We start from the raw sequence: 25,603 nt of genomic DNA, 5'->3' as shown, positions 1-25,603 counted from the left end.
TTAAGAGAATGAATAGAGTGGCCATTTCTTCTTCCTATATAATAGCTTTACAGCCAACACTTCCCACTTGAAAGGAAAGAAATAATAAGCAAACAAAGGAACAAAAGTAAATGTTAATGTGAGAGAATGATGGAGGAGACAGAAGTGAAGAAATCAGAAAGGATAAGCAACACAAAAACACCAGAGGAAGGTAAGACAGTGCCCAAATTCTACAAAGTACTATATATAACAATGTACGGATTAGCTATGCTAAATATGGTCTTGCAAGAACAGCAGCATGGATCTCCCAGGATGGTATCTGGCTTGCAAGGATTAAATAGCATGGAGCGTTTACAACAATAGGCTTGTATTCAATGGAATTTTGAAGTTTAAGCATTGATTTGATTTTCTTTTAAATATTAAAGGGATCTGATAGCATAAAAGAAAGAAAATGTTTCTAGCAGTTTAACACTAAGGAGGGTATTTTCCCATTAGCAGGAGAGATTGAAGGAGAGAATACCGCAGCTTGTCGTGGTGTGAAATAATCTGCCAACTCTTGCAGCCTTCAGGCAACTGATTGGATATTCAATCAGCATGGAGTTCAGGGGCAAGCAAGTGCCAGCTGCTGGGGAAGGTGGAGTTTAGGCCCTCCAACCCAAATCTTAATTCAGGTGGAGCTGGGAAAGTGTCAGGGTCCAGCCTATTTCAGTTCCTGTCCCACATCCAGGCCCAACAATTCTCCCTTAAGTGACTAAAGCCAGGAGAGTGGATGAGAAATATTTCTGCAAGCATAAACGAAAACAAATGTGCATTTATATGGTACGTTTCATGATCATTGGACATCTCAAAGTGCTTCACAGCCAATGAAGTACTTTTGAGGGTAATGTAGGTAATAAGGAAGGGTAGAAATTTGGACCATTCTTCCCCAAATGGCAGCTGATGTTGGATCTATTATTAGTTTAAAATCTGAAATTGACCGATTTCTTTAACTGAAGGAAGCAAGGCATACAGAGAAAATCCAAGCATGTCTATTCAGGTCACAGATCGGCTGTGATCTCATGGAATGGAGGAACAGTCTTGAGAGGCTGAGTGGCCTCCTCCAGATCTCTAGTCTAATCACGGATCCATCACACCATGTTCTCCCCCAGTTTCATGATCATCCAACTGAAAGACACATGAAAGACACTCACTGGTTTTCCATTCTCTAACCACTTGATTGTGGGAATAGGGAAGCCTGTGGCTTTGCATTGCAGAATCACCTCCGACCCAAAACTGACATTCTGCGATGTGGGAGCTTTCACAATTCTGGCAGGGACTAGGAAGAAACAAAATATACATAAAGAATGCCACCAACATTAAAAATCTATCACTCAAGCAATGACATTCACCTCCTAAATTCTCTAGAGAGTGCTTCACTTTTATTGCAATTTTTGCTTTCTGAAAAATGGAACTTGCATCCAAATACCACCTTTCACAACTTCAGAATTTCCAGCAGTACTTTTGAAGGATGGCTACTGTAGTAACTTAGGAAGCACAGCGAGCTCCTCAAACATGGCAGTACCACCATGTCATTGTCTCTCCATATTTCATGATTGTGAAAACTGAAATTGTCTTTTGAGGTTTACAGGTTGACCAGGACAAAGGGGATAAGTCATCTGCTGTTTGCGAGACAGTGCCAAGGAATCCACCTCAGAGTAGAGGATTGAGTGCTTTATCTAAAAGACAGCATTTCAAACAATGCAATGGTCACTCAGGACAGAATTGGGAAATGTCAGTCTTGATTTTTGTGCCCAGTTCTCTGGAATGGGAGTTGAACCTAAAAGCTGCTTATATGGTGGTGAAAGTGCTATTCACTGACCCTCAGCAGTCACCCTTTCGTAAACCTGAATTACCTACAGTACCCATGTCTACATTAATGGAATCATTGATTCTTAAATACTGATTAAAACAGGGGCTCGTGTGATGTCACAGGATTATACCAAATACCTGAATGGTAATATCAAACCTTCATTCTATGGCTAATTATTTTGCTGGAGGAAATACAGCTGTATTTAAAGGGTCTGCATTGGTACAAGAACAAAGGTGATGCTCAGCTACTTATCAGATTCCCTAATCTAATTTCTCATTAATGTTCCCAATATTATTGAGCTAATGGGTAGGCAGGCATCTCTATGTGAGTAAGAGAGACTAAACACAGTAAATAAACCCTTAACACCAGCATTCTGAGATTACAGTTCCTTCTGGAACATTTTTTTCACCTTTATCTGATAGTGAGCTTAGTCTTGTGTGTCACTGCTTAGAAATGATTGAATAGATGTTTTACATTTATTCATGGGAAGTGGCATTGCCCTGCTACTTACATGGCAAGTTAGTAGTTGACATAGATGAACCTTTTTTTGCTTAATAGCTTCATGCGTGCACATTTGCCATCAATTTGCAATGTAATTGGTTCAATTAAAAAAAGGTGATCTATCACATGATATCTGACATCTGATCGTGACCCAATCTTCCATGAAGGGTAACTGTGATTAAGAGTCACAATTATCTAATGCTGGCGTGCTCGTAAGATAGCAAAATGTACAAAGCACACTCACTACTCCTCAATCACAGGGAATCTGTGCTGCCAGGGGACGAGTAGCTCTCTTACAATTCACAGTATATTGAGCACAACAGGTAGTTTTAATGAGGAACAAAAACAAAGTTGCTGGAAAAGCCCAGCAGGTCTGGCAGCATCTGTGAAGGAAAAAAAACAGTTAACGTTTCAGGTCCGGTGACCCTTCCTCAGAGCCTCAGGAGTTCTGAGGAAGGGTCACCGGACACGAAACGTTAACTCTGTTTTTTCCTTCACAGATGCTGCCAGACCTACTGATCTTTTCCAGCAACTTTGTTTTTGTTCCTGATTTACAGCATCCACAGTTCTTCCAGTTTTTATTTAGATAGTGTTAATGGTAGTTGGTCATAATTTGTCAATAATTATCATACATAACATGCTATAACTGAGAGTGTGAGGGGTGGTTTGTTTGGGGAGATATTTAGTTGTACAATGAGCTAGACGCTATCTACCTCTGAGTTAAATTCTAGCCAGCTAAATAGGATGAAGATCTTCCTGTCTTTCCAGGTTCAAAGAATCCTTTGTGATGAATTTGGGCAATTTCAATCAAATAGGCATAGGTCTACAATGCCATACTGTCTCTAATGCAACATTGGTTGGCAATTATTTTCAGGTCAAACAGTAAACAGAAATTTCCTCCAATAAATTACAAATTAAGTGGTGAAGGTGAAAAGTGAGTATGATACAGCAAGAGTATTAATCCCCAGCACGAACAGCACTCACCTTGCAGATTGAAATGTTAAAGTGAATGAGCTCATCCTGGGACTGAAGTGTACATATTTTAGTAACATTTTCATATTTTACCTTTCACAACAACAACTTATATTTGTACGTAACTTTTAAAAATAAGGCATCCATAGGCATTTCACATGAAAATTATAAAATAAGATATGATATTGAGCCACATAACAAGTTATTAGAGTTGATTGCCAGAAGTTTGTTTCAAGAGGTGGGTTTTAAAGAACGTTTTAAAGAAGGAAAAGTGAGGTTAAGCGATGGAGAGGCTTAAGAAGCAACTTCCAGACAGCTAAAGACACAGCCACTGAGGGTGGTGTGTTTAAATTGGGGATGTTCATGAGACCAGAATTGGAAGCATACAGTGACATTGGAGGGTTGTGGGGCTGGAGATCTCAAAGAGAGGACATCATTATGTGTCTGAAATGCTAAATACTTTATTTGGTCTGTGAATAATAAAAGCTTAAAGCACAGAAGGAGGCTACTTGGCCTAACATGTTTGTGCTGAATCTTTGAAACCCCAGCTATTTGTTAATAATGCTATTAAGTCCTTCACACTCAACTCCCTGAACAACAACCTTTTAAAATTACTTACAGAATTAACTTCCACCACCTCTTCAGTTTGACTGTACCAGCAACTCCTGACTAGAAAGAAATCTCCCCATGTTCTTTCTCGACTTTTTGTCAATGATTTAAATCCTTGACTTTGATCCATGCTATATAGGGAATATTTCTTCTATATTTCTTCATCATTCATACAAGGAAGTTCCTTGCTGCTGGAAATTAAGTTTCAAGTGGTTTTATGTTGTTTCTTAAACCATTCATTGAAATCTTTGGAATTTACAGCAAAGAAGGAACATATTCAGCCATCAGGTCTGAACTAGTCAGTACTTAGTCATCCTTCCTGCCTCTAAGTTCCAGCTCTTGGACTGTAGAGCTATAAGTTATGATACTTCAAATGTATACCTCAAAGGGCTTTTGCCTCTATCATCCCTTCACGCAATGAGTTCACCATGAAAACCTTTCTCCTTCAATCCCCTCTAAAGCTCCTAATGCTTACACTAAATCTATCCCCTTGGTTATAACCAAAGGCAATTTGTTCTTCCAAACAACTCTATTTAGACCCCTCAGAATTTTACACATTTCAAATGGATCTGCTTTCAGCATCCTCTGTTGTAAAGTAAATAATTTCTACCTATCTAACTGTTCCTCAAAACTAAAGTTCTCCAGTTCAGACAACACCCTCATCCATTTTTTTCTTCTCTAATTATCTTCACACTCATGGCTGCTCTGTCTTTTATCTCTCTTATGATTGTCATGGGTTCAAATTCCAAGCTTGTCATCATCAAACCACTATTTGTTTATTTATCTATCTTTTCTTCTACGCTTCCAACTTTGGTAAAGTTTTCCAGTACTAAAGGAATTGCCCCTGATTTGAGGTACTCAGTAAACTGAAAAAAAAATGTCAATGACTAGATTCTAGGTTCAATGTTCTTGGTTTCACATATTGACTATGGTCAACTTAACATGAAGGATGAAATCAACTTTGAATCAGCAGCTTTGAAGGGTGTGGAATGTAAGCTGGAATTGACTAAATCAAAGTGGAATAAACTAAATGTCCTCTGGCGCCCCTTTGAATTTGATCATAAACATTCCACAGCAAATCAGATATTGTTTCTGCTGAAGTTGCAGACTTTTAAAGTTCAATCTTTGTTTTCTACTTTGAAACAGCAACAACAATCCCAACAATCTGCAAGATCTTCACTGTACAATCTCCCAAGGGCCAAATGCTAAGATACTGCTGCACATCTGCATTGAAATAAATTACAAAGTCAAGATTCATTTTGTTTCCGTTGTTTTCTGTTTCCTCCCTTTTTTCTTCTTCTTCCTCCCTTCTGAGTGGGGGTAAGCAGTTAATCTGCTTCCCAGAACCTGCCATTTGCTCCCATTCACCTGACCAATCTTCCGAATGAGCCCTGTCTCTCATTTTTCAATAATTTATCTTCCCTTCTGTGGTGTGCTATACAAAGGGACTTGCCTTTAATTTCCCTGGCCTCTGCTGTGAATCTCAGATTCTGCCAATTTCCTCATAACTGTGTGTTAGAGCATGAGGGAATTATAAAACAAAATTGCTCATCATCCTCTATAATTTCATGGCTGAACTTTTAGCAAGTTGACTTCCATTCAATTTTCTCCTCCCATTTCCTGAAAGCACTGATTCAGGCTTCTATGCATTTCCAGCTGTTTGTGGTACTTTATAGAAATAGTTCTTGTATGAAGCTAGAAACTGCTGGAAGCTCTTAAAATAATGAATGGAAGCATGACAACTTGAGCCAGCTCTTGCCTGATGTCAACATATGCGCAGGGGCAGTGATGACAAGAACCAATCCTGCCCAATTTTGTCCTATCCCTAGTTTGTGGACATTGAGATCGGTTTCAGAGTCCTGCAAACTTCCTCAACTGAGTTTAGCCAATATAAAAATATAGCTGAGTCCTTCTGGGGTCTGTACCTCTCTGTAACACAGAGAGTGAACTACACAGTTAATTGGAATGAACGAATAATCTCCAATCTGTGACTAGCCTAGAGCAGAATTTAGAAAATTGAAGCCTGATATGTATGACATGTAATTTTGTCCTTGGTCCTTTCACATGTTTATTTGATGGAGCATAATAACTGAATGTGGATGCTGAGTTCCTTATATTTAACCATAGGTTTGCAAAAGAAGTTTCAAGCAGATATCATCCAGGCCCAATTAATTTCAAGGTTCCTAATTCTTTTCAAAAGATTTACCCTCTACTATTGTAAAGTTGAAAATTGTATTATCATCAGTTACACTTCCAGATAATTGATGAAGTCAATTACACTTCATCATCAAGAGTGAAGACTTGCAAGCCAACTCTTGTGTCCCATGATAGGACTAAAACAGGATTTATTTATTTCCCAGGGGAGAAAAGGAATATTTTAATATTAGCCTAGCTTGTAAATGGATGGGTTCATGAAGTTGCTGTCTCAATTTTAATCCTTATACCATGAGATGACAGGTCAACTTTGAACTTTCGTTGGTCAACATCAATATTGACTTGTACTGGTCGATTCCACATGTCATATTAAGTATGGGATATAGACAAGGGTTTGCAACCCTTTGGAATTGACCTGGATTCTCCCCCAATTCAAAATTGCTCTCCAATATACTGTTATGAGGCATGAACTGAAAAAAAAAATCATGTGTGCTTTTAATTTTCTACGAACACTTCAATTGACTGATCGTAATAACGTTGGAGATGACCAGATGACCGACTGCAGTCAAGTTTCACCCAATCAGGTGCACAAGAGGCTGTTTGTTGTCCAATGGGCCGTGGGGAAGCAGGCTGCTGTAAGACTGGATGTGTCAGGCAACCAGTGAGTGGGGTATGAAGGCCAAGCAATTAAAAACAGAAGATGAAACCTCCAGGAATACATTGAACAAAAATTACTGGCAAACTGAATCCACACAACTCCACAACCAGGAAGATTATATCATCACCTGAGCAGGTTGTCAAGGGTACACAGATTCACTGCTCGGCATTGTGGCTCAAACCTCAGATAGTAGTCACTCTGTGCAAATTCAAACAATGAGCCCCCATCCCCTCCACTGAGACCCAGGTTTTTGACTCAGCTTGTGGTCAGTCTTCCTAAATTCTCCTCAACCCCCCACCAGATGAGTTTGCCTTTTAGCATAGCATTTGGCCCAGTGGTTAGTGCTGCTGCCTCACAGCACAAGGGACCCAAGTTCAATTCCAACCTTGGGTGACTATCTGTGTGGAGTTTGCACATTCTCCCTGTGTTTGTGTGGGTTTCCTCCCACAGTCCAAAGATGTGCAGATTAGGTGGATTTGTTATGTTAAACTTCTATAGTATCCAGGGATGTGTAAGTTAGGTGGAGTAGCAATGAGGAAACGCAGGGTTATGAGGTGGGTCTGGGTGGGATGCTTTTCGGAGGGTTGGTGTGGACTCAATGGGCCAAAAAGCCTGTTCCACACTGTAAGGATTCTATCTCTCTACAGTGCCTTAAGGCATTTTATTTTCTATGTGAATTGAAGGAATTGTTTCTTCTGCTGTTTCCCCCTTTCTCAAGTTGTTGCTGATGCAACTACAGTCAGAATTATACAGTGTGGATGGAACTTTCCCATTTTTTTTGAAGTGTGGAGATGTGCGTGTTCAGTAATGACAAACATGCGAACTCCACCAGTGAGGAAATTCACAAAATTGGTCACCAATCATCTCATTTAGAGCTGACAGACAGCCTGGGTAAATATCTTCCCTATAGCAGACCTTGACACCAATGACTTATTTGGCCAAAAACTGCCACCCAATCGGAGGCAGGTAGGTTTTAAAGTCCATGCATTGATATCAACTCCCAGGGGGGTCCAGCACTGAGAAGGTAGGTATCTTTTATTCTTCCCTTTGCAAGATGGGGGTTGGAAGAGAGGGCTGAGATTAGGATAGAGGTGTGGCTTTTAGAGGGCACCCCATAGTCCCCTGTCAGTGCTTCCATTGTCCCCAGATTGGGGCAATTGGAGGTACCCCCTCAACTTGGCAGGGGTTCACAATGGTTTCCCAGTTAGGAAAATAGTCACCTTTTCCAACCACCAGGGAAGTGAGCAATAGAGAAAGTGACACGTTGAGCTCCTTAAGTGGCCACTTGAGAGTTTTAATTTCTGGCAAGTTAAGAAAGTCCTCAATGGATCTTCTCACTGAACATCTAACTCGTGAAGTGGTGAAACGAGGCTGAGTTTCACTCCAGGGCCAATTCACCCCATAATTTCCCCTCCAGGGAGGGGAAAAATCCATGCTTAGTTTCTTCCTCAATTCCCTGCCTGAGTACAGGTCCATCCCAAAGGTAGGGTAAGGCAGCAGATCCCAAATCCATCCCAAATGGGACAGGGATGAAATCCTGGCTGTTGGCACCAATCTGATCCATACTAACCATCCAGCAAACCAAAATCTCCCTCCTCCTAGAGATAGTAGGAACTGCCGATGCTGGAGAATCTGAGATAACAAGGTGTAGAGCTGGATGAACACAGTAGGCCCAGCAGTATCAGAGGAGCAGGAAAGCTGATGTTTCAGGTCTGGACCGAAGGGGGAAACAGCAGAAGAAACAATTCCTTCAATCCACATAGAAAATAAAATGCCTTAAGACACTGCAGAGAGATAGAATCCTTACAATGTGGAACAGGCCTTTTGGCCCATTGAGTCCACACCAATCCTCCGAAGAGCATCCCACCCAGACCCACCTCATAACCCTGAGTTTCCTCATTGCTACTCCACCTAACTTTCTGAAGAAGGGTCCAGACCCAAAACGTCAGCTTTCCTGCTCCTCTGATGCTGCTTGGCCTGCTGTGTTTATTCAGCTCTACACCTTGTTATCTCCCTCCTCCTAGCCATGTTTCCTGCAGTGACATGCACTTTAACCTGCGTGCTGAGGCCTGGAGCTATGGATAATAGCTCCAATTTTCTTTCTGTCACATGGAACCTCTATCCTCCACTCTTACCACCTGGCATACGGTGGAGGGAATGGTAAGTTAAAGCTCAATCTTTTTGACCAGGTTATGAACACACCATCCTTGGCCATCATATTGGTAGCGTCGCTGTTTCTGAGTAGGAAAGTCCATGTTCAAGACCCCAGGATGCGACCAACATGCTCTATTCTTTGAAAAGATAAAACGAGCAACTATTTTTTCTGCTAAATGTCTCAACCTACTGTTAAATCAAGAAAATCATAATTATTTTCAATATCCCTTAAGCCCATTGTTTCCACAAAGCTGCAGTCTGGTCAGTAAAACGCGTAATTTATTTTGTGCTATACAAAGAGTACGATTACAGTTGGTCACATTCCATGTGTAACCATATATCTGGTAGATCCTCTCCCAGGTCACTGATGTCTAATTAACGTCATGTGGGTGATCCAAACTGAGACACTGATAGTTAGAGCGTAGGAACAAAATGTGCACACCCTCTGGGAAAATAAACACACTCATTTCATGGCTAGAATTTAGAACCTTTACAGTTCACATATTTTTAAGGAAATGTTTTATTGTTGTATCTTCAGATGTGACAGAAACAACTGAGGTGAGCTGTTAACTAGAAGCCAAATTTAGCCACCTTCGACGATGAAAACCTTGAATAATGAACAAATCTTTTGAATCAGTGAATTAATTATCTCATTAGAGCAAAGATAGATAAGATTTAATAGGGATGTTCAAATTGAGGGTTTGATTGAAGAAATAAAGAGAAACTGTTTTCACTGGCAAAGGGGTGAGGTTAGGAAGTAGAGGGCAGAGATTTAAGTTAATTGGCAAAAGAGCCAGAGAGATGATAGGAGCAAGATGATAGTTCTGAGGAAGGGTCACCAGACCCAAAATGTTAAGCCTGATTTTTTCTTCACAGATGCTGCCAGACTTGCTGACCTTTTCCAGCAATTTCTATTTTTGTTGTGGATGATAGGAGTAGTTTTGTTTGCACAGTGAGATGTTGTTGTGTGGAATGAGCTGCTTAGAAGGTAGTGGAATCTGATTCAATAATAACTTTCAAAAGTGGAATGGCTATGGGGGAGTGAAGAGGAATGGGGCTAATTGGAAACAAAAACAGAAATTGCTTGAAAAGCTCTGCAGGTCTGGCAGCATCCGTGGACAGAAATCAGAGTTAACATTTTGGGTCAAGTGACTCTGCCTCAGAACTAATTGGATAGTTCTTCCAAAGCTGCTAGTCAGGCTGAATGAGCTCTGATAAACCAGTGCCTTGAGCATACACTCATGTATGTTTTATATGTAATAGAGGGGTTTTGAAGCAAGTGTCAGCATTTACTATTAAAACCTTTCCCTTAATTATTCTTGGTCAAATTTTTATCACTTTCCCGTTGAAAATTGTTTTTGATGCCTGAATGTCTGATGATCTATTTGTAACTGTCGTGACTGGTAACCCGTAGAAATTGCATTATATCTGGAGTGCTTCTGGTTCAACAGATTGCATCTCAGGAAGGAGATATTGACCTTGAATGGGATGTGGTGAATGCAGAATGATATACCGGGGATAAAAGTGTTAAATTATGAGCACAAGTTGTATGGACTAGGTTTGTAGACACTTTAAATCAGGCAAGTTATGAGACACTTGTGCATTTGAACCCAAAGGTGGAGATACTGCCATTGCACAACAAGAGCCCCTAGATTGGGTTTGCATGCCCTTGCCCATAGGAAGCAAGCTAACTGAAGTGATTAAAATGTTAAAGAATCTAGTGGGTAGACAGAAAGAAACTATTTTTTTTCCCATAGAAGGAGTCCAGGTTGAGGGAGCAGGAGCTCAACCTTAGAACTTGGCTGTACACAAACTGCATTTCCTCACCCAAAGGGTCATGGAAATCTGGAACTGTTTCCACACCCCAAAAAAAACAACTACTGCAACTGAAACATTTCAAATTGAGATTGACTTTGTGCGGGCAAGATGTGGAGGAATGGAGCCAATCAAATTAATAACACAGATCTTGCGTTAAAATGGTTAAGAAGGCATATGGGATGTTTCCCTTTATTAGCTGAGGCTTAGAAAACAAGAGCAGGGAGGTTATGCTGGAAAGGTACAAAACACTGGTTAGGCCACAGCTAGAGTTCTGAGTGCCATTCTGATCACCTCATTACAGGAAGGCTGTGATTGCACTAAGAGGGTGACTGGGCTGGAGGGACTGAGTTTTGAGAAAAATTGGATAGGCTGGAGTAGGTTCCCTTGAAGTAGTAAAGGTTGAGAAAGGGCTGCACCTTGTTGTCTCGGATTCTCCAGCATCTGCAGTTCCTACTATCTCTGAGAAAGAGGTGTACAAGGTTATGAGGGACATCAATAATGTGGATAGGAAGGCACTTTTGCTGTTAGTAGAGGGACCAATATCCAGGAGAGACAGATTTAAGGTAAGATGTAGAAGACTAAGGTGAGAATTGAGGATATAATTTCTTCACCCAGAAGATGATGAAAATCAGGACCTCACTGCCTGAAAGGACAGGCAAGTCAGAAAAGCTTCTAACATTTAAGCAGTAGATGAATTCACTTGTGTTGCCACATTCACCAGGGCTATGGGCCAAGAGCTAGAAACTCGGATTAGTGCAGCCTTTGTTGACTGTTACAGACATGATGGGCTGAATAGTCTTCTTTTGTGCCATAAATGTCTATGCGTTGAATGGTGAAACAGGCTCAAGTGGCTGAGTGGCTTCATCCTGTACCTTTAGACAACATTCCCTAATGGCATGAAGTATGTAAAACGCATTAAGTGTTCATTCAACAGTGACAGGTATGTCACTGTTTCCTGTCACTTTCCTCACTGAGGGGCTTCTCTCTGCTCCAGTACCTGTTTTCGCTTCTATTATTCATTTTGAAACATCCAATTTTTGGATGATTCTGATTTAGATCAAGAATAAGGGATTTCTCTGAATGGCTGTCCTGAGAAAACAGATCCTAAATTCATTTAGAGGGCTATACCCGACATGACATTCCAGTTCCACAAGACATTTGTAGCGGAGGAGTTGAGGATACCTTTGATGTCCTGCTGAGTTTCATTTCCTTCTATCACCATAAAGAAACAAGAAGCACGTTAAAATGAGGAAAGCTTCCAGGAAGGCAGAAAACATAAATTCAACAGCGGGTTTCAGAATCAATATTGTTAATAAACCACAGGAACAATGTGCAAGTGAGTAAGTGGAGCATTAGATCACACGCTGTCATGTACTATTTTAACAATATTCATCTCTAACTACAATATACACTGTGGACTAAGGAGAGGAGACTGGAGTCTGCTAATGTCTACAAGACTCAATGCTCACTAAGAATTTGGGATTGGTACAGAATGTGAGAGGATCTGATGATCTTGATTAGTGACATAAGGGATCTGCTAGCATGTTGTGAAAACCTTTCTGTATGTGATGTTGGCGGAATTGATTCTATATCCAGAAGCCCACATAATCAATGATAATTCTCAGCCTAAATTGAATTTGGCAGAGTAACAGCACTTAGTGTTATAAGAACATAAGGAATAGAAGCAGGAATGGGCTATCTGGCCCGTCGAGCCCGCTCTGTCATTCAATAAGATCATGGCTGATTTTTTTGTGGACTCAGCTCCACTTACCATAAAGGAATTAAGGAGTTCACAAAAAGATCAGCCACGATCTTATTGAATGGCAGAGCAGGCTCAATGGGCCAGATGGCCTTCTCTTGCTCCTATTTCTTATGTTATGTTCTTAAGGAAACTTTTGATAATGTTGAGTGTTGCAACAATGTGTTGCCCCTCCCTGCCAATGCCAAAACCTTTGCCAGTTAGCATGCAGTCAATCAGTCAGCGCTGATGCTTCAAGTCGATGTGGGCCAAGCAAGCTCTTTGTCAAGCTAGAAAAATCACACATGAATACTTTCACGAGGCAATGTTAACGACAGCATGTTAATAATGGCAGAGATATTAACCACATATTCCCATCCTTTCCCACCAATCATGGCGGTAAACCTTAGTTGTGGAACACATTCCCATTAGCAGCTTCTATTGCTGTTTTTACAACAGGAGGTGGGTTTGGGTGGCTTGTGGCACGTCTCGAAAAGGCAGGGCCCTTCATTAACATATTTAAATCGGGCACTGACTGTGTAATTAGGAGCCTGATTTAAATTTAACACCCACCAACTGGTTAATCCAGGGACTCAGAAAACCCAGAATGCAGCTACAGATCTGAGTTTTTATTCTCAGAACGTAAGTGCCTTTGCCAGCACTACTTGTGGGCCAGAACGAATGGGAATGTTTCCTTCATTCCCCACCACACAAAAAAATTCCCAGACCCGTCAAAGAGAGAAGGAAGGTTAGCACATACATAGAACGTCTCATGATGACTTGATATCTCAAAGTGCCATACAGCCAATGACCTACAATGAAGGGTGGTCACTGTTGAAATGTAGGAAACATGGCAGCCATGTTGAGCTCAGCAAATTCCCACAATTTTCAATGTGATAATGGCCAGATAATATCTGTTTTTTAACAAAGTGACTTAGGAATAAATATTGTCTAGGACACTAGGAATGTCTTCCCAGCAATTCCTTGGAACAGTTTCATGGCATTGCTTACATTCAGTCAAGGAAGCAGATGGGGTCTCATTTTAATGTTTCATCCAAACGATAGCATTCCTTCACAACTGTACTGGACCGTCAGCTCTAATTTCGATGCTCAAGCTCTGAGACTTGAACCTAGGATCTTGAGGTTCAGCGACAAACATCCTACCGATTGAGTCACAGATGACAGACAAGGAGCCATTCAGCCCCTCCATGTTCCACCTCTCAAGCCTGATTTCCTACTTTACCCAGCGATCATTGTTGTAGGGGGACATTCCTGTATATCCATAGTTGTGCCTGACTACTGATAACGTCCCAGTAGGCTATCAGCCAACTGATCAATTTTATGAGGCAATCTGGTTGTTACGAATGATATATAAGTAGTTCTAGGTTTTTCCCCTCTTATCTAGATGGGTAGAATGTGGGCACAGTGGTTAGCACTGCTACCTTACAGCGCCAGGGACTCGGGTTTGATTCCACCCTCGGGTGACTGTGTGGTGTTTGCATATTCTCCCTGCGTTTGTGTGGGTTTCTGCCGAGTGCTCCGGTTTCCTCCCACAGACCAAAGAGATGCAGGTTAGATGGATTAGCCACGCTAAAGTGCTCTGTAGTCTCCAGGAATGTGCAGGCTCGGTGGATTAGCCATGGGAAATGCAGAGTGATCAGGTAGGGTAGTGGGTCTGGATGGGCTACTCTTCAGAGGAGCAGTGTGGACTTGATGGGCTGAATGGCCTCTTTCTAAATTGTTGGGATTCTATGATCTGTACTCCCCTCATCCTTTCCATCTGACTGTAAATCCCATGGTCAATGGCTTGCTCTGCTGTTCAACTATGTCATGAATTGAGTTTGAGAAATGACTTCACATTGGAATTATTTTAACCATAATTTCCACAGAGATAAAGGGTTGAGAGATGATGGTCAGGGATTAGATGTATAGCAGAGATTAAAAAGGCTGATTTCCCAGACAGTAATGGAAATGTGATGGTGCACATAATTTGAAGGGCTCTATCCTGAAGGTTTCAGCTGTTGAAAACAAGAAGTTAGATTTTTTATTCCTCCAATTTCAAAGGTGCATCACAGGAAAACGTTTGAAGTAAGGGTTGGGTTTTTTTGGGTTTTAGGCTAAACTGATTTTGGACATAATTAAGAGCTGGAATTTTATTCTTCAGAACTGACGACAGATTTTCAGGCTGAATGTTTTGCTCTCTAGGGAAGGTGATGGCAGTGGTAACTTTGCTGTACTATTAATCTAGAGAAACCAGGATAGTGCCTTGCGTGCATTGATTCAAATCTCATCCACACCACTGGTGAAAATTAAATGCAATTAATGAAATTTATGATTGAAAGTTAATCTCAATGATGGGAAAATCCACCTGATTCACTAATGTCCTTTAGTGACAGAAATCTGCAATACTTATCTAGTCTGGCCTATTCTAGATCCACGGCAATGTACTTGATTTTTAACTGCCCTCTGAAATAACTTAGTTCAGGGGCAACTAGGAATAGGTAGCAAATACTGGCCTAACCAGCAATGTCTGTCCTCCATCAAAGAATGAAAGAAAATGACTAAAAACCAAAAGAACTACGGATGCTGTAAATCAGGAACAAAATAGAAGTTGCTGGAAAAGCTCAGCAGGTCTGGCAGCATCTGTGAAGAAAAAATCAGAGCTAACGTTTCAGGTCCGGTGACCCTTCCTCAGTTTTGATTTTTTCTTCACAGGTACTGCCAGACCTGCTGAGATTTTCCAGCAGCTTCTGTTTTTTTTCCTGATAGAAAATGACTACGGGCTAGTAATCTTATGTATTTGTTTCTGAATACAGTTTGAGTTTATATGTTTCAATTAAAAACATGACTTTCATTTAGATAATGCCTCTCATCTCCTCAGGACGTACCAAATGCACTTTACACAAATTGAATGTTCTCCTCACTATTGTATTACAGGGAACAAAATCGAGAAATAACCCCTTGCATTTTGCTCTATGTAGCTCATGCCAGAATGGCTATTAACAATTTTTTTTAAGATCATTGGCTGACTGTTGTAATTTGGGATTACAATAGAGAGTGGTGAGAAATAAAGAGGGATGAGACCATAGAGGGATTTGAAACCAAAGATAAAATTAAAATTTTGCTGTAGGTCAGGGGCAAGAAGGAGAAACATAAATGTGGGCATGTAAAATTTTATATAAACAATTTTTGTAGTTGTGAGAATAATTCTGAGCTGGATATGACATTTTTGAAAGCTCAATTACTTCATAGGATCACTACAGTGAAGAAAGAGGCCATTGGGTCCATCAAGTCTGCACTGACCCTCCAAAGAGCATCCCACCCAATCTCTGTGTTTACCATGGCTAACCCATCTCATCTGCACATCCCTGGACACTATGGGGCAATTTAGCATGGCCAATCCACCTAACTTGCACATCTTTGGACTGTAGAAGGAAACCAGAGCACCCAGAAGGAACCCACACTGACATGAGGAGAACATGTAAACTTCACAGACAGTCACCCAAGTCAGGAATTGAACCCAGATCCCTGCTGCTGAGAGGCAGCAGTGCTAACCACTGAGCCACTGCGCCACCCAAAGTGGTATTTTAATTTTATTCTTTCACAGGATGTAGATGTTGCTGGCAAGTTTCCTAAACTTAATTACCTTTGAATTGAACAGTTTTCTTGGCCATTTCAGAGGTTAGTTTAGAGTTAATCAATTGTTGTGGGTCTGGAGTCACATACAGGCAACACTATATAAGGATGGCACATTTCTCTCCCTGAAGGACTTTAGTGAACCAGATGAATTTTCACTAGAACTGACAATTGTTATTATGGTCAATATTACTGACTCTAGCTTTATATTCCAGATTTAGTAATTAATTAAAATTCCCCGGTGGTTGTGGTGGGATTTGAGCCAGTGTTTTCAAAGCATTAACTTGGGTGTCTGGATTACTAGTTTGGTAGCATTACCACTGCACTACATTGTACTTCAAAGCAGTGTGCAGCTTTTCCTACCCTGGAAGTGCGGATGCCTAAGATATAGGGAGCACGAAGCCTGAGGAGCAGGGATGAATGTGCAGACAAATAGTTGGTTGGATACACATCCTGGACCACCTCCTTTATAACTGAATGTAGATCAGATTCTGGTTTCAGCGTATTAAAATTTTAACCTCTGTCTGACCCCAAACCACAACTGTATCATGGTTAAAGTTCCTCACAGTGAGTCTGTTGTTTCAATTTCCTTTGAAAATAAAATCTTCCACTTGTACCAGTTATCCAACGTGAGGCATATGCATCCCCAGTTGCAAATGTGAGCAACAAGACACTATCAGGGTGATTTTGTAACTGTCAATGGTGAAAGCTTTGGGAATAGCGGAGCTGAGTGGGAGCAGTCGAATTGCGCTCTGGGAAAGTGAGTGAACTGATATATTTGGGCAATGGCTAAACCCGAGACACTACACATGCAGTGTCTCCCACCTGCCTTCCTCCTCTGACCAAAAAAGAAGACTCTGGTGTGTTGATAAGGTAAGTGTTTTTCTTTTTCTTTTTTTTATCGTGTGCTGGTAAGTAGAGTGATTTGGTACAAATTTTTTTCATTTCATTTATCTAGTATTTGATATTATAGTAGGACTAAGTTAAGCTTAAGAGTAAAAATGGCAGGAGATCCCAGACCTGTCTTATGCTCCTCTTGCTCAATGTGGGAGCTCAGGGACACGGCTGATGTCCCTGACTCCTACACGTGCAGGAAGGGTGTCCAGCTGCAGCTCTTGTTAGACTGCATGACGGCTCTGGACCTGCGGATGGACTCACTTTGGAGCATCCGCGATGCTGAGGAAGTCGTGGATAGCACGTTCAGCAAATTGGTCACACCGCAGATTAGGATCGCTGAGGGAGAAAGGGAATGGGTGATCAAAAGGCAGAAAAAATGCAAGAAGGCAGTGCAGGTGTCCCCCGCGGTCATCTCCCTCCAGGACAGGTATACCGTTTTGGATACTGTTGGGGGAGATGGCTCACCAGGGGAAGGCAGCAGTAGCCAGGTTCATGGCACCATGGCTGGCTCTGCTGTACAGAAGGGTGGGAAAAAGAGTGGAAGGGCTATAGTCATAGGGGATTCGATTGTAAGCGGACTAGATAGGCAGTTCTGTGGTCGAAAACAAGACTCCGGAATGGTATGTCGCCTCCCAGGTGCACGGGTCAGGGATGTCTCAGATCAAGTGCAGGACATTTTGAAGGGGGAGGGTGAACAGCCAGCTGTCGTGGTGCATATAGGCACCAATGCTATAGGTAAAAAACAGGATGAGGTCCTACAAGCAGAATTTAGGGAATTAGGGGCCAAGTTAAAAAAGTAGGACATCAGAGGTAGTAATCTCAGGATTGCTACCAGTGCCACATGCTAGTCAGAGTAGAAATGAAAGAATAGGCAGGATAAACGAGTGGCTTGAGAGATGGTGCAGGAGGGAGGGGTTCAGATTTTTGGGACATTGGGACCGGTTCTGGGGGAGGTGGGACTATTACGAATCGGATGGTCTACACCTGGGCAGGACTGGAACCAATGTCCTAGGGGCTGCTTTTGCTAATGCTGTTGGGGAGGGTTTAAACTAATGTGGCAGGGGGATGGGAACCAAATGAGGAGGTTAGTGGACAGTAAGGAGGTAGTAACTAAAGCCTGTAAGGAACTAGATAATGAAGTCAGTGTGACTAAGGGGAAGAGGAGGAGGAGAGCAGATGATGAACGCAAAGGGACAGGTGGTCTGAGGTGCATTTGCTTTAATGCGAGAAGTGTAGTAGGTAAGGCAGATGAACTTAGGGCTTGGATTAGTACCTGGGAGTATGATGTGATTGCTATTACTGAGACTTGGTTGAGGGAAGGGCAAGATTGGGAACTAAATATCCCAGGATATAGATGCTTCAGGCGGGATAGAGAGGGAGGTAAAAGGGGTGGAGGAATTGCATTACTGGTCAAAGAGGATATCACAGCTGTGCTGAAGGAGGGAACTATGGAGGACTCGAGCAGTGAGGCAACATGGGCAGAGCTCAGAAATAGGAAGGGTGCTGTAACAATGTTGGGGCTGTGTTACAAGCCTCCCAACAGCGAGCGTGTGATAGAGGTACAAATATGTAGACAGATTATGGAATGATGTAGGAGCAACAGGTTGGTGGTGATGGGAGATTTTAATTTTCCCAACATTGACTGGGATTCACTTAGTGTTAGGGGTTTAGATGGAGCAGAATTTGTAAGGAGCATCCAGGAGGGTTTTATAGAGCAGTATGTAAACAGTCCAACTCGGGAAGGGGCCATACTGGACCTGGTGCTGGGGAATGAGCTTGGCCTGGTGGTTGAAGTTTCAGTAGGGGATTACTTTGGGAATAGTGATCACAATTCCGTAAGTTTTAGAATACTCATGGACAAAGACGAGAGTGGCCCTAAAGGAAGAGTGCTGAATTGGGGGAAGGCCAACCATAGCAAAATTCGGCAGGAGCTGGGGAATGTGGATTGGGAGCAGCTGTTTGAGGGTAAATCCACATTTGATATGTGGGAGACTTTTAAAGAGAGGTTGATTACAGTGCAGGGCAGACATGTCCCTGTGAAAATGAGGGATAGAAAGGGCAAGGTTAGGGAACGATGGATGACAGGTGAAATTGTGAGACTAGCAAAGAGGAAAAAGGAAGCATACATAAGGTCTAGGCGACTGAAAACAGACGAAGCTTTAGAAGAATATCGGGAAAGTAGGACCAATCTGAAACGAAGAATTAAGAGGGCTAAAAGGGGTCATGAAATATCTTTAGCAAACAGGGTTAAGGAAAATCCCAAAGCCTTTTATTCGTACATAAGGAGCAAGAGGGTAACTAGAGAAAGGGTTGGCCCACTCAAGGACAAAGGAGGGAAGTTATGCGAGGAGTCAGAGAAAATGAGTGAGATTCTTAATGAGTACTTTGCGTCGGTATTTACTGAGGAGAGGGACATGACAGATGTTGAGGTTAGGGATAGATGTTTGAGTACTCTAGGTCAAGTCGGCATAAGGAGGGGGGAAGTGTTGGGTATTCTAAAAGGCATTAGGGTGGACAAGTCCCCAGGTCCGGATGGAATCTATCCCAGGTTTCTGAAGGAAGCGAGAGAGGAAATAGCTGGGGCCTTAACAGGTATCTTTGCAGCATCCTTGAGCACGGGTGAGGTCCCGGAGGACTGGAAAATTGCTAATGTTGTCCCCTTGTTTAAGAAGGGTAGCAAGGATAATCCAGGTAATTATAGACTGGTGAGCCTGACGTCAGTGGTGGGGAAGCTGCTGGAGAAGATACTGAGGGATAGGATCTATTTACATTTGGAAGAAAATGGACTTATTAGTGATAGGCAGCATGGTTTTGTGCAGGGAAGGTCATGTCTTACCAACTTGATAGAATTATTTGAGGAAGTGACAAAGTTGATAGATGAAGAAAGGCCTGTGGATGTCATATACATGGACTTCAGTAAGGCGTTTGATAAGGTTCCCCATGGTAGGCTGATGTAAAAAGTGAAGTCGCATGGGGTCCAGGGTGCACTAGCTAGATGGATAGAGAACTGGCTGGGCAACAGGAGACAGGGTTGTAGTGGAAGGGTGTTTCTCAAAATGGAGAACTGTGACCAGTGGTGTTCCACAGGGATCCGTGTTGGGACCACTGTTGTTTGTGATGTACATAAATGATCTGGAAGAAAGTATAGATGGTCTGATTAGCAAGTTTGCAGATGACACTAAGATTGGTGGAGTAGCTGATAGTGAAGGGGACTGTCGGAGAATGCAGCAGAATATAGAAAGATTGGAGAGTTGGGCGGAGAAATGGCAGATGGAGTTCAATCCAGGCAAATGTGAGGTGATGCATTTTGGAAGATCCAATTCAAGAGCAAACCATGTGGTAAATGGAAAAGCCCTGGGGAAAATTGATGCACAGAGAGATCTGGGTGTTCAGGTCCATTGTACCCTGAAGGTGGCAACGCAGGTCGATAGCTTGGTCAAGAAGGCATATGGCATGCTTTCATTCATCCGACGGGGTATTGAGTACAAAAGTTGGCAGGTCATGTTACAGTTGTACAGGACTTTGGTTCGACCACATTTGGAGTGCTGCGTACAGTTCTGGTCGCCACATTACCAAAAGGATGTGGATGCTTTGGAGAGGGTGCAGAGGAGGTTCACCAGGATGTTGCCTGGTATGGAGGGCACTAGCTATGAAGAGAGGTTGAGTAGATTACGATTATTTACATTAGAAAGACGGAGGTTGAGGGGGGACCTGATTGAGGTCTACAAAATCATGAGAGGTATAGACAGGGTGGATAGCAAGAAGCTTTTTCCCAGAGTGGGGGACTCAATTACTAGGGGTCACAATTTCAAGGTGAGAGGGGAAAAGTTTAAGGGAGATATGTGTGGAAAGTTTTTTACGCAGAGGATGGTGGGTGCCTGGAACATGTTGCCGGCGGAGGTGGTGGAGGCGGGCATGATAGCGTCATTTAAGATGTATCTAGACAGATACATGAATGGGCAGGGAGCAGAGGGATACAGATCCTTGGAAAACAGGGACAGGTTTAGATAGAGGATCTGGATCGGCACAGGCTTGGAGGGCCGAAGGGCCTGTTCCTGTGCTGTAATTTTCTTTGTTCTTTGTTCTTGTTCTTTGAATAAGCTGCCAGAGATTGATGTTGCTGCGACTGTAGAGAATTAAGATGTAGCAGGAATATCAGAACTGCTGTACAACATGGCCATGATTACAACAAGCAGAATTAATGTTTGAGTTTGAATTTGATTCATTGTTGGCAGATGTACCAAAATATGGTGAAAAGTGTTGTTTTTTTCGTGTTATACAGGCAGATCGTACAAGATAGTGTATCAGGGTAGCAGAACAGAGTGCAGAATACAGTGTTACAGCTGCAGAGAAAGAGATCAAAATTACCATCTGACAGGTCCATTCAAAAGTTTTAGAATATTCAGGAATGGATGAGAGTTGAAGTACACCCAGTGGAAAATGAGAACTTGAACTGTGAGTTATTCATGTTAGTCATTTTAACATGAACCTAAAGGTATAGCTGGCCAAGTCAGTAAGAAGGGTCAGCTCAATATCAAGATTAAGAATGGCACATGATAACAGAGTGGTTATTTTAATGGGAGCTTTAATCACAGGATAATTACAGATGAGACAGGCCATTAGGCCTATCTTAATTTGCTCCTTCAGAAATATTTCTAATATTCCTCCACTGTAAAATCCATTTTTTTTTAAAAAATGTTTTTAGGGCTCTGACTTGATTCTATTGGGAAGCTTAGCCTCACATTGATCAATGCTTAAGTGAAGAAGGTTCTCCTGAAATTCAGGCTGCATCGTTCAATTCTGTAATAAAACAGAAAATGCTGGAGAAATGCAACAGGTCTGGCAACATCGAGCCTGGTGTGACTCTTCTTTGGAACTGAGTTCCGAAGTTAGACTCAAAATGTTAACTTTAGTTTTCTCTCTCCAGGGATGCTGCCAGTCCTGCTGATTTTCTCCAGCATTCTCTGTTTTTATTTTAGATTTTAAGCATTAGCAATATTTTGCTTTTACTTCCTTTGAATCTATAATGCTGAGTGTTGTTGTTCCAACATGCTGCATCTTTCTGACCATTTTTTATTCTTTCCAAATTAAGGTTGCCGTCTGATTACTGGACTATACGACACACTTACTGAGATACGGTTAGGTACCTAAGATTCAATGTAACAGATTAGTACATTCAGAGGTAGCAAGAACTGCCGATGCTGGAGTCAGAGATAACACAGTATGGAGGTGGAGGAACACAGCAGGCCAGGCAGCATCAGAGGAGCAGGAAAGTTGACATTTCAAAAGAAGGGTCCTGACCCGAAACATCAACTTTCCTGCTCCTCTGATGCGGCCTGGCCTGCTGTGTTCCTCCAGCTCCATACTAGATTAGTGCATTCAGCGACTTTGTGTATTCATTTCCTCAATGCTTTCTTTTCATTGATAATTTTAAGAATGCATTGAAATGTGTACCATGCTCATGTGACATTATTTGAAAGGAATGCAATATCCATTAAAGACTTTGGACTAAATTTGTCATTGAAACAATGAAATATTTCATGTCATTATGAAATCATCTGTCTTCCCTAAATTGCTTTACTGAGTGCTATTTCTCTGTCAAAGTGAGGCAGAGAGATGACCTGATAAAGCTGTTTAAAATTATGTGGGGGTCCAATAGGCTGGGGCCACAGACATGTCTCAGAGTACGTGTTGCAAAATTCAATGGGAAATTCAGAAGAAACTTCATCATCCAGAGAATGGTGAGAATGTGGTAGCTGTTACCACTGGGAGTGGTCGAGGTGATTGACATTGATGTATTTAAGATGAACTAGATAAACTCATGAGGAGAAAGGAATAGAAAGACATCCAGATAAGATTGGATGAAATAGGTTAAAGAAGACTTGTATGGAGCAATTGGGCCAAATGGTGTGTCTCTGTCCTGTGAATTGTATATTTAGTTTGGGTTGTCAGGTAACTATTCTTAAGCTATTAAGTGGTTTTGGACATCCCTACCCTGCTTGACCGGATCTTATATATGCCCAGAGCAATTATTTTGTGCTTGTAAACTTTTTCAGAAACACCACATTGGTGGATGATGGAGAAAATGCTGTCAGGTGGAACACATGGACTTCTCTAATAAAAGTATTTCCTGCAATGAATACGCAAGAATATAAACGAGATATATCTGGGCATGCATAAGCTATTGAGACTCCAGAACTGTTAATGGCTTCCCTTGCAAATTGCACATCAACATAGCGGGGGACAGCAAACTCAATGATTATGGAAACTGCATGACAGTGCTCGCAAGGAGTCCAACTTGGGCAAGAAGCACTTTTCCATGCATGTTGTGTTCCAGAACTGTAGTTAGTGATATCTCCAAGCTCCAGGAATCTCTCCTGCTTGTACCACCTGTCATTGCGATGTTTTGATAGCATTTACAGGTGGATACTCAAGCTTCTCAACCATGTAATTAATGCACCTTCCTTGGCCATAAAGTCCTGGAGTGGGAGTTGAACGCAGAGCTCTAGCTCTGAGACAGGAACCCTACCACTGTGCCTTCAATTTATAAAAGCTATAGCAACCTTCAGCAGAAACCTCTTATTGAGAGGAGCCTAAGTAATGAGAAAAATGCTTCTTTCATCCAGTTCTTTCGACTATATTTCCATAGAGGACTGAAGTAACTTTGAGTGAAAAGATGAACATCCATTAAGAAGCCTCTCAATAAGTTTTTCTCACTGTATTAGTAGCACCACTCACGGCACATACATGCATCAATCTTAATTGGCAAAATACCTCTCTCGGTTGCATTTGTCATATTAAAATCTGCACAATGAGGGAGAAAAGCAAATAAGTGTTGGAAAATAATTTGACATGCAAACAAAATATTCACACTAGCAGAAATAAACACTGTGTTGATCTGGAAATTTATAGATGTGACGGCCTTATTGCTTATCACTTTGCAGATGGATTTGATTGTTTGAGAAAGTCCAATCAGATGATTTAGGCTTTAAGGCCTGTGCTAAACCTGTTATCTTTTATTCGTCAGCACTTTATGGGATTTAATATTAAGTCATTATTTCAGGCAAAACTGGCATTCTCTTTCCCAAGGTCGAACGTTGACCATTTAAACAGTCTTGTCAATGTGTTAATGTCTTTGATTTGTGATACAACTTCTATCCTCAGTGTAATTAGCTGTGTGTTTGTGAACTAATTATCTAGACTTATTTGAGTTGAAATGAGCTTGAACCATGTGAGTATCAAAAGCATCAAAATTCCTTTGACCATCCATTTTAACCAAAGAATTAATGCATTTATTTCAAGAAGTTTGACATCTTCATTAAAACAGAAGATAGTCATATTTCTTATATAATCATTAATAGATGATTTTTGCAGAATGATATCAATTCCATTTATAGATTAGTCAGAATGGTGTTGAATATATTCGTATTCATATGGCTACTACTTCCTCAAAGTCCAGTTATTCAAAACTTTAGTACCTGTCTTACCCTGAACTTCCAAAGTTACTGATCTGGAATACTCCAAGCCCAGACTGTTCCTTGCCAGACAACGATATTGTCCTGCATCTTCAATTTGAACACTGCGAATTCTTAAGTTGCCAGACTCAAGGACAGAGGTTCGAGGACGATCTTTCTATGAGCAGAATACATTTCATTATTAGTTTGGCTCTGCAAAGCACAATTTTATTGGAAGTTTAAAATCAATGATTTGGAGGCTTTCCATAGTTAAGTGGGAAGTCAGTATTCCCAGTGCATTGCTGAGGGAACACCTTATTGTCATGGGTGTCATCTCTCACCTTAGTCGTTTAACAAAGGCCCTGGCTGCTGTCTTGAATGGTCTGATGACATTATTTCAAAGCATATCACAAAGTGTATTTTTCATTCATGGGATGCGGACATCACTGGCTAGGTCAGCATTTATTGCCCATCCCTAATTACCTGGGAGAAGGTCGTGGTGCCTTCTTGAACCACTGCAGTCCTTGTGATGCAGGGACGCCCACAGTGTTGTCAAGAAGGGAGTTCGGGGACTTAAACCATTGACAGTGAAGGAACGGTGACATAGTTCCAGGTCATGATGGTGCGTGGCCTGGAGGCAACCTGCTGGTGGTGGTGATCCCAAGTATTTCTTGCCCTTGTCCTTCCACCTGGGAGTGGTCATACATTTGAAAGGTGCTATCGGAGCAGCCTTGATGAGTTCACATGGTATCCAAGCCAATAATTATCTCTCAATAAACGTCATTAAAAAAGAGATGATCTGATTATTACCATTTTCCTGCCATTGTGCACAAAATGGCTGCCACTTTTCCTATATTATAACAATGACCACACACCAATAGTACTACTGCTGCAATGCACCAGTCATAAAATGTGCTATTTAAGTAACAAATGATTTAAATGGTGCGCTGGAAAATTATTTCCCAACTGAAGTTGATCCAGATCCCGACTGTGACTTAATTCAAATTGTCACTGTATTTTTCCAATTTTGGAAGTTTTCAGACAGCATACAAAATGGAATAGTAACACAGGAACAGTGCATGAATGATTCTGATCAAGACAGTCCTTCAGCTAGACTTTTGTCCGTCAATCCTGAGTCAATGGCAGAAAAGGTAGTCCTTGCAAGTAACTTGTTCAGGTCTACG

At 41.6% G+C, this 25,603-nt stretch overlaps 1 protein-coding gene across 1 annotated transcript in view; it reads right to left on the bottom strand.

Moving 5' to 3' along the window:
* The window catches only part of LOC109929478 (muscle, skeletal receptor tyrosine protein kinase-like), a 183,801-nt gene that overhangs the window by 116,081 nt on the left and 42,117 nt on the right, over positions 1-25,603 (bottom strand). Inside the window, exons 5-8 of the mRNA XM_048620155.1 lie at positions 24,453-24,597; positions 23,740-23,769; positions 11,877-11,906; positions 1,170-1,294 (exon numbers count right to left, since the gene is read on the bottom strand). Coding sequence (XP_048476112.1) covers positions 1,170-1,294; positions 11,877-11,906; positions 23,740-23,769; positions 24,453-24,597 — 330 coding nt within the window. The remainder of the gene's footprint in view (positions 1-1,169; positions 1,295-11,876; positions 11,907-23,739; positions 23,770-24,452; positions 24,598-25,603) is intronic.

This window comes from Rhincodon typus, chromosome 3, assembly GCF_021869965.1.
Source record: "Rhincodon typus isolate 14 chromosome 3, sRhiTyp1.1, whole genome shotgun sequence".
Lineage (NCBI taxonomy): Eukaryota > Metazoa > Chordata > Chondrichthyes > Orectolobiformes > Rhincodontidae > Rhincodon > Rhincodon typus.
Note: the sequence above shows the minus strand (reverse complement) of the source record. Positions and strands in the feature narration are given on the sequence as shown.